Source organism: Lupinus angustifolius, chromosome LG03, assembly GCF_001865875.1.
Source record: "Lupinus angustifolius cultivar Tanjil chromosome LG03, LupAngTanjil_v1.0, whole genome shotgun sequence".
Classification (NCBI taxonomy): Eukaryota; Viridiplantae; Streptophyta; class Magnoliopsida; order Fabales; family Fabaceae; genus Lupinus; species Lupinus angustifolius.
In genome coordinates, this window is record NC_032011.1 from 30,028,763 (window position 1) to 30,044,533 (window position 15,771).

Below are 15,771 nucleotides of genomic sequence, written 5' to 3' on the forward strand. Positions count from 1 at the left end.
ATTCTCAAAAGTCAAAACTATCATTCCCTACCTATGATATATACTTTGATAACTCAATAGACGTCATAGTTCAAACTTCAAAGTAGTTATCTAAATCTACAAGATCACTAAAAGAATGAAGTGTTTTTATAAACAAGGAAATACTTGCATCAACTATTGAAATTCTTGATCAAATAAATAAATATATTTTGAGCTAAATTCTAAGTAAAAATGTTTATAATTCAATTCAGTCAGTTATTAAGTTGATACAAGTATTTTGAAACTTAATAATATTAGATGATGAAAAGGAATGTAATAGTTTTGATGATTCTGTTGATATGTATAATGCTAATGAAAGTCAAACATTTAACATATCAAAATAATGAATTTTCTCATCATAATAAGAATCTGCTTAAGAGCAGCTCCTGATTAACATGAATAGATTTTAAAGTAAAAATGGATGATTAAGATTTGAAGCAAACACTAATAGACTCTAACCTGAACCAAAATCTATTAAAACTTAATCAATTGTTTACATAGCACAATAATCACTTATTATCCAATCTTAAACAAATAAAACCCTAAAAGTCATAAAGAATAACATAAAACATAAAACATAAAACATATAAGGTTGCTTGCAGAATGAGAAACACACATTACCTAATTTCCACATGACATAACATAAACATCTAATCCCAACCTGCAATAACAAAAATAAATTCAAATCAAATCCAAAACCTAAAATATATAAAAACAAAAATTGAACACATGAATTTCACTTACAGTGTATAATTTATTTATAGTTAGAGATGGATTAAACGAAATTTGAAGGAAAAAAAGAATGAGATACCTAAGAAAAACGTGAGAGAAGAAACGCGTGACGAAACGTTGACTGAGTTTTTTCACATAAAGAAGAGTCTGATTACAAAACGACAACGCGAAATGGGAATAAGAAGTTAAAACGACAGAGCTGTGGTTTAAGCAGAAACGATAGGTCTTATTTTGATATCCTAGCTAAGGAAATAAAAATATTACAATAAAAAAATTCTTACTTTATTTTCCATCGTCATATTTTTAGTTTTTCTTAAAAAAATAAGAAGTTTTTTTGTAGCAATTATATTTTTTTATTTATAAATTATTTATAAAATAATTCTTGGTATCAATTATATTTTTTTATTTATGAGAACAATTCTTACTAGCAACAAAAAAAAAATTATATTATCTATTTATAAATAAATAAGTAACTACTCTTAATATTTTTTTGTATTTATTGTAAAATATAAAAGTGTTGAGGTAGGTTATGTGACCTAAATAACAATAAAAATAATATTTGTCATTATAAAAAATAGTAGATGTTAGTCTTATTTTATTGTTTGTCATTGTAAGAATAAGAATAAGATGTTGTTTGCCATTAGAGCATCTCCGACACCAAACAAAAGTTTCATTCTTATTTAAGTCTTAACATTATTTTATAATTTATTACAATTCCTTATGAAATAAGAACAACATATATTTTTTCTTAGAATAGCAAACATCATCCTTATTCTTATTTGGGTCCCACAATATTTACCTTTTTCCTCCAACATTTATTTATTTCCTCACTTTTTATTGGCTAATAACAACAAAGATTCTTATTTAACAAAAACAAATGTTCTTATTTAACAACAAAAAGCTGAAAATAAGAATGACACAAGAAGAGCATTATACCAACATTTTGTTAATATTCTTTATAACTCTTTATTCTTTCCCTAATATAATATTTATAATGTAAAATTATTATTAGCAGCTTCTATTATTGGTCTAATTTATAAGATTATGCTAAACCCTTACAAATATCAAAAGTCAAAGATTCGATTTTATTGAGTGATACTTGTAATTGTTGGATGCGAAAAATAAGTTCCTTGATTATTGGTTTTTTTTGTTTCTCACATGTATCCTTGCACTGGAGGCAATTCTGTTCGAGCCGAGATCATCTATAGGTACGTGAGGTTAACTCTCACATCGACATTTTTTATATCCACAAGAGTCAAATCCAAGACCTTACTTAAAAGGAATTAAATACTACTTGAACCAACACTCTGAGACTTTGCTTAAGTGGAATTAGATGTTCCTTGCTTATTGGTTGAAGTAGTGCGAGAATAATACTTCTTTTCTTCTTTTTTTGTAAGAAAGTGCACCTTATAGGAATTTGTAATATTTGTAGTATATAAAAAGTTAAAATGTTTACGTTATTCTTATAATTTCAAATGTAAAATAACGTTAACATTTTCTCTTTCCCTTTCTCTTCTTTCTATTCACCTTCAAGATTTGATTTTTCATCTATTCACTCTGTAAAATGGAAATTTTTTGCAAACCCATTTGTGATGTGGATCTCAATTTCATAGAACACTTCTCATTTCTCCAAATTTCAGCTTCATTCTGTGACCTAGATCTAGGGTTTTCACTTCAAAACTTGAATGGGAATGTGATTTGTCACCGTCAGCATGGTAGTGGTGGTGTTTCTTTTGCCGCCGCAAAGCGAGCTTCTGGGTCGTCATTTTTTCGGGCGAACATGGTGTCTGAGATTGAACCCTTGGTGCCATTGAAGGATGTTCCAGATTCTGAGATGATGAACATTTTTGTTACCAATTTGAGCATTTGCTTGTTTCTTTCGATTTCGCCGAACCCATGTAAGAATTTTGTTTGAAATTGTTGATTTTGTAGCTTGTAGTGATTCAATGAAATTTAAGCTTATTTTTTGACATAGAAACTGTTTTATTACTTGTAATAATAATAATTATAATGAATTTATCATGTAATAATTGCTGTAAAGAATTCAATTAAGTATATATGGTAATGATAAATATTTGTTGTAAGAATCTATAAGCAATAAATAAGTGATATGGTTTTTAGGAATAAGAATAAATATTTAGTTACATAACGTTGGTAAAAGATTTGTGTAACAATTATTAGAATGAAAGATCGAACACAATATATTTGATGACATAGTTAGTTGTATTGATATTATTATATAAATAGTTGTCACTTCAACACACTCTCACTCATTCATTCATTCATTCATTCAACACTTACTCTTTCCTTATTCATTGTCTCTCTTACAAACATTTATTCTTCATTCAATTATAACTTCTGTCTTCTCTCTTTCAAAGATGATGAATAAGAATAAGGATCATGAGAAGAAGAAGAACAAGAAGCCTCGACTTACTTGGTCAGAAGAGTTGCACCGCAAATTTGTTAATGTTGTTAATCTTTTAGGAATTGAGAGTATGTTTTCTTCTTCACTTACCCTTTTCTTTATTATCAACATTTCTGTTATCTTCTTTCTATCTCTCACTTCTTCTTTTTATCTTTTTTATATCCTCTCTATACTATCATGTTATCTTGTTTTTTTAGAATGATTAGATAAGCTCCACAATTTGTTCTTTTTCCGACAATAAACATTGATAACAAAGGTTGTTCATTTAGTATTTATGGTTACATGTATAAAACAACACAGTATTGATATTCCACAATATGTTCTTTCTTTTTCTTCTTGATGAGGATGCTAACTTCTGATCTTCTATTGATTTCTCTTTCTTCTCTTTCTTATGTTGTAATTATTTAACCATGCCATGAATATAAGTGATTATGTGTGTCCTCATAATATTGTTTATTCTGGTTGCAGATGCTGTACCTAGAAAAATTCTTGCTTTCATGAATGATGAAAGGCTTACAAAGGAGAATGTGGCTAGTCATCTTCAGGTACTTTTCTATATGCTTTAGTTTAATATAAGTTGACCCTTTTTATTACATCGAATCTTCGTAACTTATTCATTTGATTGTTGCAGAAATACAAGCTTTCTCTCAAAAGAATTAGTAGCAGCTGTGTGCCGAATAAAAATGGTTCCATAATTGGTTGTGGACAATTTCAGAATGTTTCTCCAAGTGATCCTGTTTATCAGAACGATGCTGTTCAACAAAAGCCGATGTCAACATTGCATTCCGATGAAAGGCTTGATTCATTGGTCGATGATGTGTTATTGCAATGGTGGGAAGACAATAATCAGGATCCAACTGACCTATCAGATGTTATTGGTACCTTACTGAACACTCCTCCTTTGAAGGATGCTGTTAATAGTAATCTTGGTTCAACACAAGACTTGGTTACTCTCGCATCTTCGAGCTGCGTCTCGCACGAGTCAATCGAGATTGGAGAGCTGAGACAAGAGATTGCTGCAACCAGAAACGAGACTCGTCAATTGAGGGAGACGATCCATGCACTGAAGGCACAACAGGACATGTTGGTGCAAGTTGTTTTACAGCTTCTCCCACCCAATGTGTTAACGCAACAGTAGCATCACAGACATTCGCGGATTCGCTTCGCTCACCTGTTTATATGTTTCATAGCTTTAGCTTAGATATGATGACACCGTTTGTCACATGTAGATATCCCTAGTTATATCAGGATCAGTAAACTTATGACAATGGAAGTATATAGTTATAATGCAAGATATTATCTTAGCTTTTTATGCAAAGTTGATTAAAAATAATCTGATCTGTTATACTTTAGCTTTTAAACAAGTACTTCCTGTCTTGTAATCCTACTTGTACTTTGATGATTTTGCTTATTTCTTTCAACTCATATTGTGGAGCTTATCTAATCATTCTATATAATAAGCCCTATGTTTCTGAAATAAGCCACTGTTGTTGTAGAAAGAGACATGTGGCAACACTAGAGACCAAAAAACAAAACAAAACCCAAAAAAAAGTAAATAACTAATATATTTATTATACCAATATCAAAATGATAAATGATCAATACTTAAATACAATTATGATGGAAAATGGGATAAAAAAAGAAAATATTCATCCTTAATTAATGAGAGGCCTCTCCATATTTAATTGCAAATCTGTTCCACTCTGCTTAACTGCAAATCTAAGAAAATCATCTGGCACAGGAATGTTTAACTCAGAACAAACTAATTGAACAATTTTTCCAGTGACACCTCCAAATGACATCTTGTTCAATGTCACAGCAATGGCAAATTTGTGTGTAACATCACAAAACCCTGTTGATCCACCTATTCCAGAATGACCAAATGCAATGGATGATCCATCCTTAGAACTAAACCTCTTAAATCCTAGTCCAAAACCCCCACTTGGCAAAGTTAAATTCTCATACTCACCTGCACCCAAGAATGCATCGATAACGGTAGGATTCCTGAAGACGTTGTCAGTAGCATGGGTTCGTGGATTGCTATCCATTTTGTTGCTATCTTTGTTACTACTTGTGTCTTCATTATTGTCCTTGAAATCTTCGACGTGAGAGACTTGTTCGTAACCTTTAGAAATATCTGTTGTAGGCAAAATTATTACTTCTTTCCGTCCGAAACATTTCCTATTTTTGGGGGCTTTCTGAGAAGATAATTTGGGGATGTGGGGATGACTTCCGAGTGCTGGCTTTGAAGCTGTAGAATGAGGTGGTGGTATCTTGCCACCATCAGCTAGGGCTGCATAGTAACGCGCAAGTGCTCGGGCAGATAAATGTCCATTAGCAGCTGGTATGATTGCGCGGCGAGCATGCAGTGTATTGAAAAGAGATGGCAGTGTGGTTGCAATTTGAGCAATTTGCTGTGGCTGGAAGCTCGATGGAAGATCAGGGCGACCGCTGATCGCTGAGAGCATGCGTAAATCATCTGTATCTACGGTCAGAGCTGCAAGACGTGATTCCACCCCTAAAAATAGAAGCGATGAAGCAAAGTTACAATTAACAAATAAATCAAATGTTGAATACAAATTACATATCTCTACAAAAATGGTTACCTGGGGGAATCCCTATATACAGCTCTCCTTCAATATGGAGAGGACGGACTATAGCTTCTTCGAGGATCTCCTGGAATTTCTTGCCAGATGCGTGCTGTTTTATACAAATAAACTATTAGAACATTATAGAAATCTTAGTAGCTGGGAAACTTTACTTGCAATTATAGTACAATGCATGGATAAAATCCTATCCTTATTATCATCAACATGCAGAAAAGATACCTAACTTAGATTTATTGACAAATGACCTTATTATATGGTATATAGCATTTTACAACATTACAAACATAACAAGAGTACTTGAAAGTGTCATTCTATTAACTAACAAATCACCTATGCAATGCTAGGTAAAAGAAAAAGATAAAAATATTATACATACATAAATAAAAGTAAATTTTAAATAATAAACTAAATTTTTACTTTTTTTGAAAAAAAAAATCTTTAATTTAATGCATAATCAGAAATTTAAAATTAAAAGTATTGAATAGAATAAATTGAAAGAGAAAGTCGTCGGAAGTTGAAGGATTTTTTAGCAAGTATTGAGAACAAATAAGTCATTAATATGACAGATTGTTAATATTGAGAAATTCAAAATCACATGTCTTGACTTGTGATTTCATGTATACCGGGCACAAATATATGTTATGCCAGAGTCTCATCGGAAAATAGAAAGGCACTGCAGGAATTTCTTATGGAATGGAGGTAAGGCAGGTAAACCAAGATCTTTGGTGAGCCGGACTGATATATGTCAGAAAAAGAAACATGGTGGTCTTGGAGTTAAGGATATTAGTTGATGGAATCTAGAAGCTCTTGCTAAAGACCTTTGGTGTCTGAAAAAAAGAGAGGATAGTTTATGGGTGAGATGGATATATGGTTTCTACCTAAAAGATGCCTTAGTCTGGGATGGAAGTGTTACGGCTAGCGCATCATAGTTGAATAAAGTGAGACACATATACAAAAAGAGGTTTATGAACGACAAGTGGAACAGTGCAATTGATGACAAATATACAGTTGCCGACCCCACCTAGTGAGATTAAGGTTTGATTGTCGTTATTGGCAAGTACACAGGTGGGTGTGGATATGATTTATTACTCAATGGTGAAAATAGGAAACTGAACTTGGCAACAGTGATACGGACATTCCAAGACGGTCTTTTATTGCGATTGACTTCTTACTATAGAGACAAGAGATTGAGATTCCTGATACAAATCATGCTTTATGCTTGACTGAAACAGAGACAAGAGAGCACCAATTATTCATATTCAAGGTTGCCAACTTAGATTAAGAAATTTTGTGATGGCATACAGAGATTGGAGCAGAAGAATCATCCATACATGGAAGTAAAGAAGTCTTAGAAGAAGAATGCTCCTTGCATAAGTGGTTGCAGGCATATATAATATACAAGGAACAAGAAATATGGGAAGATTTTCCAAAACACATATCCAATTGTTAGTGAAATAGTTAGATAATAGAATAGATCATGAATTTATGAGTACGATTAAACAAACATTGCCCGAAAGATACAATCAATTAGAGAAACTTTTTATAACTGACAGAGGCATACTTTAGTGTTTTGCTAACAATAAATTTGTTCTATTTTTTATAAAATATAACCTTAAGGAATTCCAAATGGTAAAGTTAAAGTTCCATGTGGCAAATTCAACAAGACACTGCCTTTTACATATAAGAATAAGATAGATAAATAGATAATAGAACATCATAAAAATATAATTCCTTTTTTACCCTACTTTCTTCAGAGATTCTAATGAAGCAATGAATTAGAATATTTATTAGAAGAGCAAATTTTGATATACAAGACATACCTCAATGATTCCACCACACAACCAGCCAAATGACACATAATGATAAATCTGCTCCTTGCCTGGTTCAGTCTCAGGTACTGACTTGCAAATGCTATTTAAACATTCATCCCAATCAGACATCAGTAGCGGGTTTTCGCGAGTTATGTCTGCCATTGCATTGTGCAAACCAGATGCATGGTTGAGCACATGATGAACCTGAAACAGAACATGAAAACTTTATTATAAATGATAGATTCAGAAATTCAGTTAAGAGAAAATGTTAATATCTGACCTTTATGGCATCCTTTCCATTCGATCCAAATCCTGGCCAAATATTTGCGACATTCTCTCCAAGGCTTAGTTTGCTGCAATATAATAAACAAATATGAGGACGAACGCAAGTGAAATCATAAAACCGGAAACATGGTTAGATATGTATGACTGCATAAAACAAAGTTTAAGTGTTTGTTAAAGTCACCATACAAAAACTAATGTTTTCTCACCTATATGGATTTGAAGAATGTATAAATAACTTTCACTATTTCAATTCTGTCTTTATGAAATAATAGTTTTCACCTTGTAAAGAAGGTATTCAGAAATAATAGTTTTCACCTTTTTCAATCAAGTTAGTGTGGTTGAAAGAATAAAAATTGAAGAAAAAGTCAGAAGACTATTAGAATGCAAAATTCAAGGTAGGACTATGAATGAGATAAATCTATCTAGGCATAAGCTATTAGACTGGCATCAGTTTACCAATAATATTCTGTAGCATCTAATCTAACTCGGCAAATCCCCACAGCTTGTACTAGTTTCTATGTAAGATAAAAAACTTATTTGTCTAATAAACAAGTTAAAGCAAAAAATTCAGGCATTTGCAAAATCTATGATCATAGTATCTTAAAACGTACCCATTGTCAACCAGCCAATGCATCATTCCTGCTGTGATACCCTTTGTAACAGAGAACACTGGGAAAAGGCTATCAGACTTAACCGGACGCGGATCATATTTACCAAGCACTCCAGCAGCAGTGTCAATAATGACCTCTCCATCTTTGTAGGCACATACCTAAAGAGATTATACAGAGTTTACTAAAACAATTGAACACATACTTGAGCTATTTGATTGACTCTTCTCATCAAATGCATCAACAAAAACAATGATAAAGAAAGAATAACATCTCTTAGGTGAACCAATAATAGTCTGCCAAAAAGATGAAATACTTAGCTCAACAAATCAATCGAAGGATCCGCTAGTTAAAGGCCCAAGATTGGTTTCTGTATCTCTAAATTCACTAATGAATAATAATTAAAGTAAATTGTCACATGTATACTCCTTGTCAATCTTATAAAGATATTCTAACTGGAAATATATTCAGCGGTATTCAAATTCTACATAATGAAGACTCTTATTAAGAAGTATATGTTCCATAATAAGAAAAATAATCATAAACGTAAACAATCTCAAGCTTCAGTATACGAGTGTATTAATTATCAAATAGCAACATGCACCTGGATTCCAAGTATTTTATCATTACTTCCCAGCTCAATCAAAAGTTGACGAAGCTTGGCTTCTACATCAGAATGGACTGGTGAATCAAAAATCCATCTATCATTTACTGAAGGTCCTTTGTCAATGTACCTGGCAAGTGAACCTCACTTCAGCCACAGAAGAGACAAGCATGTAGAAGATAACATTCATAACAAGAATATCAAGACTCACCCACTTAAAACTGATTCCGCAAATGGTCTCATTATGTCCATATATACTATGTGCACGTTCATCGTGGCAGCAAGCCCTGCATCGACGTCAAGTCAGTAAACTAGGTTGTGGGGAACAAATAAGCATTACAATGGGGGAAACAGACCTCTTAGGAGATTAAGAACCCTTCCAAATATTACAATATCACCAGGAAAAGCATCAACCTGAAAATATATATATATACATATATCACTGTATCTAAAATGAAATCAGAAGCATAATTTGGAACAGGAAACAACATGAAAATTTATATCGGAACTCACAGGATTAAACCGTTTCATTTCTTTTTTGTCAAGGTTCATTTTCTCCTGTATAGCCTTCATATTTTTGGCTGTTTGATCAGCCAAAGATTTCATTGATTTCTGAGTAACAACAAAATACAACAGAAATAGACAGAACTTAAATCTGAAAAAGCAACAAAAGCATATTTTCAGGAGCTTAAAGCATACTTACATAGGATTCATTTGCTGGTGTTGTAGCACGAAAGAATACAGCTGTTACCTCCATTGCCTGCTCTGGTAAGTCTAAACGCAACTTGAGCCCCATTTCTGCAAACGCAGACAGAAGGGCAACATGGTCCCCCTATAACAAAAAGGTTTACTTAGTAGGTCAAAATTTACAAAGATCATTTGGATCAACCAATAAGGGAAACTCGTATCAGTAATAACAATCCTAAAAAACTGTAAAACCAAAAGGTAAAAAACAATTATAAAAGTATAAATGAAACTGAAAAAAAAATTGAAATTACAATGACAATTTGTAACTGAATCATATACACTTGGCAAATGTGAACTTTTAAGTTTTAACCATGATGTTAGTGTAACAAAAGCACCCAACTAAAAACTTAATCTGTTATGTGAGGGAACATTGGAACAACGAATCGATCAACATCCACCACCATGTTCTGCTCACTTTCTCATTAAAAGAACAAAAGTACTCAACAAAACTTAATCTATTATGTGAGGGAACAACGCATAGATCAACATCCACCATGTTCTGCTCACTTTCTCATTAAAAGAATGAGAAAAAAATGGAGTCCATGAAGATCAAAGTGCAGCCGAATTTGTGAAAGAGTGGCTTAAACATCACATCGAAGTTAGTCCTGAGGTATAACTAATAGGTGAAATACTGAAACCAAAATAAATATATCTAAGAACAAGACTATCTCATCAAAACTTTAGCATGAGAAATAACACGCACTTTAAAATCCAAAATAAGCTAGGATAGGCTTGCTGCTCAAGCCAGAGCCCCATAACAATTATCATAACACCTAAATTTATAATGTATGTAACTTTGTACATATAACCCTGAAAAAACACAAAAACCAGCACCAACCTCAATAGATGACAAAAACATCTTCGCAAGTCCTTGCTTAATGGTATTTGATAGTTTCTTTGTAAGCCCAAAGTCAAGTAAAATGGGACGATGTGGAGATTCCTTGCTCACAAGAAAATTTCCTATAATGATTCCAATAAGGGGGCCAAATTAAATTAGTAGAGAGAGTTCACTTAGCCTTGATAAAGTTAGAAGTCTTCTACATAAAATTGAAGGATGGCATACATATGCACATTGCATGCATACACACAAGCATGCGCGCGCACATACACAGACAGCCAGAGAGCAAGTATACCTGGATGAGGATCACCATTGAAAAACCCATCAACATATATTTGATGGGCATAGGCCCGAGTAATCTCCTCAACAATCTTTTGTTTATCAACTCCAAAAGCATCTAATGATTCTAAATCATTCAACCGAATGCCATCCATGTACTCTAAAACAAGGACTTTTTCTGTGGACTAGCATTGGAAACAAGATCATATAAATAGGATAAACTACACAAGAAAAGGAAATCAAAGAATGATAACAGAACACATTTAATTTGAACCCCAAAAAAACTTCAGGTACCAAAAGAAACTCATTGTAATTAGTTACATGCACATGAAAGGCCACTTCTACCCTCACAAAGAAGTATGTAAAGAAATGTGAATGTGACTTTCCAGGTCTGGGGGTTGATCATGAAAGGCACTATGCAACCTGGTAATAATTATATTTTGCAACAAATAAACTTAATCATTATTTAAATGATAATTATATTTTCCAATGGTGTGGATATTATTTGCTGCTATAATTCACAACTTTTTTAAAGAAACAAAAGAGAAAAGGATGTATTAAATATATTATAAAAAAATATATCCATTAATCTCACCAACAGGTATTGGTTTCAAATAAAAAAGGTCAGCTGTTTCGTACATCTTTCCATTAGTATTCTGTGATATTAGTACGCTGTGATGCCTTATTTCTAACATCACCATTGTTTATAAATATTCAATCATATTATTATTTAGATAGAAGATACCTGAATTACATCTGGGATCAAGACATTCACTCGATTGGCATTCATATTTCCATCTGGTTGGTTTCTGCAGCCAAGATTTTTAGCCACAGTTCTAGTGTTTTCTACAGAATCAGAAGTGTAAATAAGAGACAAACTTGTAGCAAAGGAAATAATGTAATCAAATCATGCCTATTTCCAAACACAATTCTATAGAAATGATGTTACAATCATACACTAACCAAAACACAAACAAACAAACAAGAGGATAAGTCATAACAAAGGCCACAATTGTGGTTTATTTATTTGGAAGTGTTACATAATTTTGGAAGTGTTACATAGTTTTGAAAGCCGTGCGTCAAATTGGCAAAGGCTTATAAATGTATATGTAGTTGATTATGTTTAGGCACAACTTGTGACAAATATAATCAATTCTGTTCCAATTAGGTGCCATAACAAAGGCACCAGCTAGTTGTTTTGTGGTCAAGTGTACAAAGCTTTGACTTGGTGGGGTTTGGGGAGGGCAAATGTACCTAACCTTACCCCTGAAAGCGAAAAGATGATTTTCAATTAGGCACCTCCAGGTCACAAGGCAACAAACTTACCATTGCATTGAGGCTCTTCCTCAATTGTTGTCAATTCTATATTATAAAAAAATATTTGCTATCCATTCTATTTACAGCAACGTTTACAATTCTAGATAAAAGGAAAAATAATATGTATTAAGGGATGAAAGATGAAGAAGGTATCCTCCTCAACAAAGATACAAATAGAAAACTCATCAAAATGAAAATAAGTTGTTAATAACTAGTACCCACTAATTTCTCAACATATCTGTACTAAACACCAAAAAGAAGTCATTAAAACATTTTTTACTACAACAGATCTGTTATGTCCCACATTTGTGGGAAAATGAGCGAAGAGTCCTTAATAATGACTTAGGCAATGCTACTCCTCGTGAACTTTCTTCTTGGGCGGAGTTAGGCTTAGTTATTGTAACAAGATCTAAGTACTTGATAATCCAAGTACCTAGCCCCAAGAGAATACACAAAAGAAAATTATGAAAACAAATTTAGATCTACTACATCAAAAATTAGAGAAGATTTGAAAATACCAGCTTCATGGTTGAAGTCAAGTTCTTTAGGAGCCTCTTTGCACCATTCGTCAATCATAGGATTAAAGTTATATTGCGGTTCAGCCCGTGCTATCCAATCAATAATTGACTTGGCATTTTTTAAGTCCTGAAAAAGCATAGGCCCAAAAACCATTTCAAACCTCCATTTACCTTTATATCCATACATAGCAAAGGATAAAACAAGCAAACCTCCAGTATGACTGTTTTGATACCATCGTGTTGAACTTTAACAACCACTTCCTGCCCGTTGAGCAAAGTTGCACGGTGGACTTGTGCTATCTGCATTAAATGAATGGCTCTCAAATAGAATTGACTAAACTCACTCAAGGAAAAATATTTAATTTATAATGATTCTAGACCAAGTCATAGGATCACTTCTACTAGCAAAAGTAAAACCAAGATCTTACTGATGCTGTTGCCAAAGGTTCATTGACAAAATCAGCAAATAGCTCGCCCATTGACTTCCCCAATTCTTTCTGTACTGTGTCATAAACCTTGAAAATATAAACTAGATTGAGAAGTCTATTATTGACACAAACTAAACAAAAATGTTGAAATTTCCATTGAGATTAGCAAATGACGGTGCCCTTTTTCTCGTTCCTGGGTTGTGAAGTTGAAACTTACAATTTTATTTTCATCAAAAGAAATGTAATTGTCATTACCAGTTTGGAGTACAGAAGACTAGGAATTATTCTACTAACCAATCAGAAAACAAAGACAATTATAATGCTCATGTGAGGGAAGTTTTGTTCTTCATAGAACCTTATGCTATAAATCATTTCCCAGGAGCATATTTTCTATTCTTTAGTAAATTAACTAAAACAATTTCTTAAATTAACATTTTGAAAAATAAAACACCTCTTTCAAAGGCCGAGGAGGAAGCGAGTCCTGTAAAAGCTTCAATAGACGTATATAAGCTGGGGGAAGCACGTCAGCACGTGTTGACATATATTGCCCAAGTTTCACCCACAAGCCTTCCATCTCTAATATTAAATTCAGAACACGCTTAGCATTACGCTCATGAGCCTTCTCCCACAATGTATCTTGTCCCGATTTGCTAGTCCATTTCTTCCGCCATTGTACACTCTACGAGGACAGACAAAAGCATGTGTAGACCTATTTATACATAATAATAAAACAAGAAAACACCTGAGCAACCAAAGAAGCTTACCTTATAATCGAGGTATACTACTAAGGCCATTGTGAATACTCTGACACGCCTTACGTAAATGTTTCCCCACCCCATTCTCACAAGTTAGCTACAACATGGAATCAAGTTTACTTTTAAGAACAAAGACACGGATATGGAAGAGTGACGAGATTGTAAAATATATATTTCCAACAAATCACTGAGAAAGTTGGACACTAACACAAATTGAAAAGGCACTGAGAAAGAACAAAAAGAAAAACAAGTAAAAAAGATATATGATTTATCGCATACAAATGTTCATAAGCTATAAGCTTTTTAACAGTATAATAAATGAACTAATGCAAGTTGATTATCAAGGAAAAGATCTCAAGTAATATGGATACTATGAGCTAGTAAGTCAAAAGCATATTGAACAAAACAATTCCGAATATTTAGATACCTCAATATAAACAACACTATGCTCAAAATGGTTCAAGTTAATAGGCAAAGGTGCATTTAGCCATCGTAAAATTTCGTAAGTAGGCACCAGAATGCTTAAAGTTGTCCTACTTACTTATTCCTCAAACTTTAAGTATTATTCGAACCGATACTTCTGTTAAACATCTATGAAATTACTAGGGATGAATAAATCTTAACCGCCGATTTATTCGCATACTAGCTTAAGCTTTTAAGAGAGTTGGTCGTTGACATCTTAGATCCTTAAGGAGTAAGAACTACTAAGACATTCAGTATAGAAAACCAACATTTTAACATCTCTATGTAATATATTCTGTGGCATTTCAAACATATGCTAATTGAATTCTAATTTCCTTACATTCACAGTACCCGGGAAAGCAATATTCTCATACCAAAACACCGAGTTCAGTTCCTCTTCATTACTGGAGAGTCCGATACTGCAATATGAGGAGAAATGAATCTTTTTTTTTTTATTTTTAGTTTTCTATTGAAAAATAACTTAAAATCATTGTTTTTTTTGTCACGTGTCACAGTCTCCCAACCAGTAATGAACTCTCAAATACTGGAGAGGATCTGAATTCCAAAAAACCAATATAACAACAATCAAGTTTTTATCTCACGAAGTCGAGCCGACGGACAGGGTCATTCCCAATACAAAAATTAATTTTAAATCCTAAAATTGTAAAATTGAAATGAACAGTCACCTAGAACATGTCAAGTGCAACAACAACAACAACAAAAAAGATTAATTATGTTAAAATAGTGAAAAACATAAGAATATAATAACAATGATACATATTAAAACATTGAAAAAACAAGGTAGAACACTAGAACCGAAATATATATGCAAAATTGTGATCAAACATGCATTCTTCCGCATTGATGATGATGATGATATAAACATATAAAATTGAAATGATTATTGATATGATGATGAAGAGAATTGATGAGTTATTATGAATAGAAAAGGATGAAAATAAAGGTAATAGAAAAAGAAGAAAGAGATTACTTGAATGAAGGTTTTTGGTGTAAAGAGAAAGAAAGTTGTTGAGGAAAGAAGATAAAACTACTCATTCATGCACTCACTCAACTTTTGACTCATTCTAAGTGAGCAAATTTATTTAACATGGTTATCGATTCGCATTCTTATTTTATGTAATTAAATATTCAATTTTTATATATTTTGTTTTAGAGAATTAGAATGTTTTATGTATTAATTAAATGTATTTCATGTTATATTTTTTATATTTATTATTTTTTTCATATCAAAGATTTAAGTTTTATGTATTTTATTTTGATGAATCATAATATTTTTTTATTAAATGTAATTTATATTGTGATTTTTATTTGATA

At 32.4% G+C, this 15,771-nt stretch overlaps 2 protein-coding genes and 1 long non-coding RNA gene across 5 annotated transcripts; 1 reads left to right on the top strand and 2 right to left on the bottom strand.

Moving 5' to 3' along the window:
* LOC109344461 lies at nucleotides 640-962 on the bottom strand. The gene is made up of 2 exons (XR_002107332.1): nucleotides 830-962; nucleotides 640-679 (listed from the first exon to the last, which is right to left on the bottom strand). It is a non-coding gene; the product is annotated as an uncharacterized LOC109344461 (long non-coding RNA).
* LOC109344458 (two-component response regulator ORR26-like) lies at nucleotides 2,261-4,485 on the top strand. Of its 2 annotated transcripts, XM_019583272.1 has the most exons (4): nucleotides 2,261-2,648; nucleotides 3,129-3,243; nucleotides 3,644-3,720; nucleotides 3,807-4,485. In XM_019583272.1, the coding sequence occupies exons 2-4, from the start codon at nucleotides 3,129-3,131 to the stop codon at nucleotides 4,311-4,313; spliced, it is 699 nt and encodes a 232-aa protein (XP_019438817.1). In that variant the 5' UTR covers nucleotides 2,261-2,648; the 3' UTR covers nucleotides 4,314-4,485. The 2 variants fall into 2 exon arrangements, with proteins under 2 accessions (XP_019438817.1, XP_019438816.1); XM_019583271.1 differs by having other exon boundaries at nucleotides 2,261-3,243.
* On the bottom strand, nucleotides 4,750-15,498 carry LOC109344457. Of its 2 annotated transcripts, none has more exons than XM_019583269.1 (19): nucleotides 15,428-15,498; nucleotides 13,984-14,071; nucleotides 13,671-13,898; nucleotides 13,220-13,306; nucleotides 13,002-13,091; nucleotides 12,792-12,918; nucleotides 11,702-11,802; nucleotides 10,973-11,141; nucleotides 10,678-10,799; nucleotides 9,796-9,924; nucleotides 9,606-9,704; nucleotides 9,449-9,506; nucleotides 9,304-9,379; nucleotides 9,093-9,222; nucleotides 8,492-8,649; nucleotides 7,876-7,948; nucleotides 7,605-7,799; nucleotides 5,782-5,875; nucleotides 4,750-5,693 (listed from the first exon to the last, which is right to left on the bottom strand). In XM_019583269.1, exons 2-19 carry the CDS (start codon nucleotides 14,056-14,058, stop codon nucleotides 4,831-4,833), a joined length of 2,874 nt encoding a protein of 957 aa, XP_019438814.1. In that variant the 5' UTR covers nucleotides 14,059-14,071; nucleotides 15,428-15,498; the 3' UTR covers nucleotides 4,750-4,830. The 2 variants fall into 2 exon arrangements, with proteins under 2 accessions (XP_019438814.1, XP_019438815.1); XM_019583270.1 differs by lacking the exon at nucleotides 15,428-15,498 and adding an exon at nucleotides 14,777-15,288.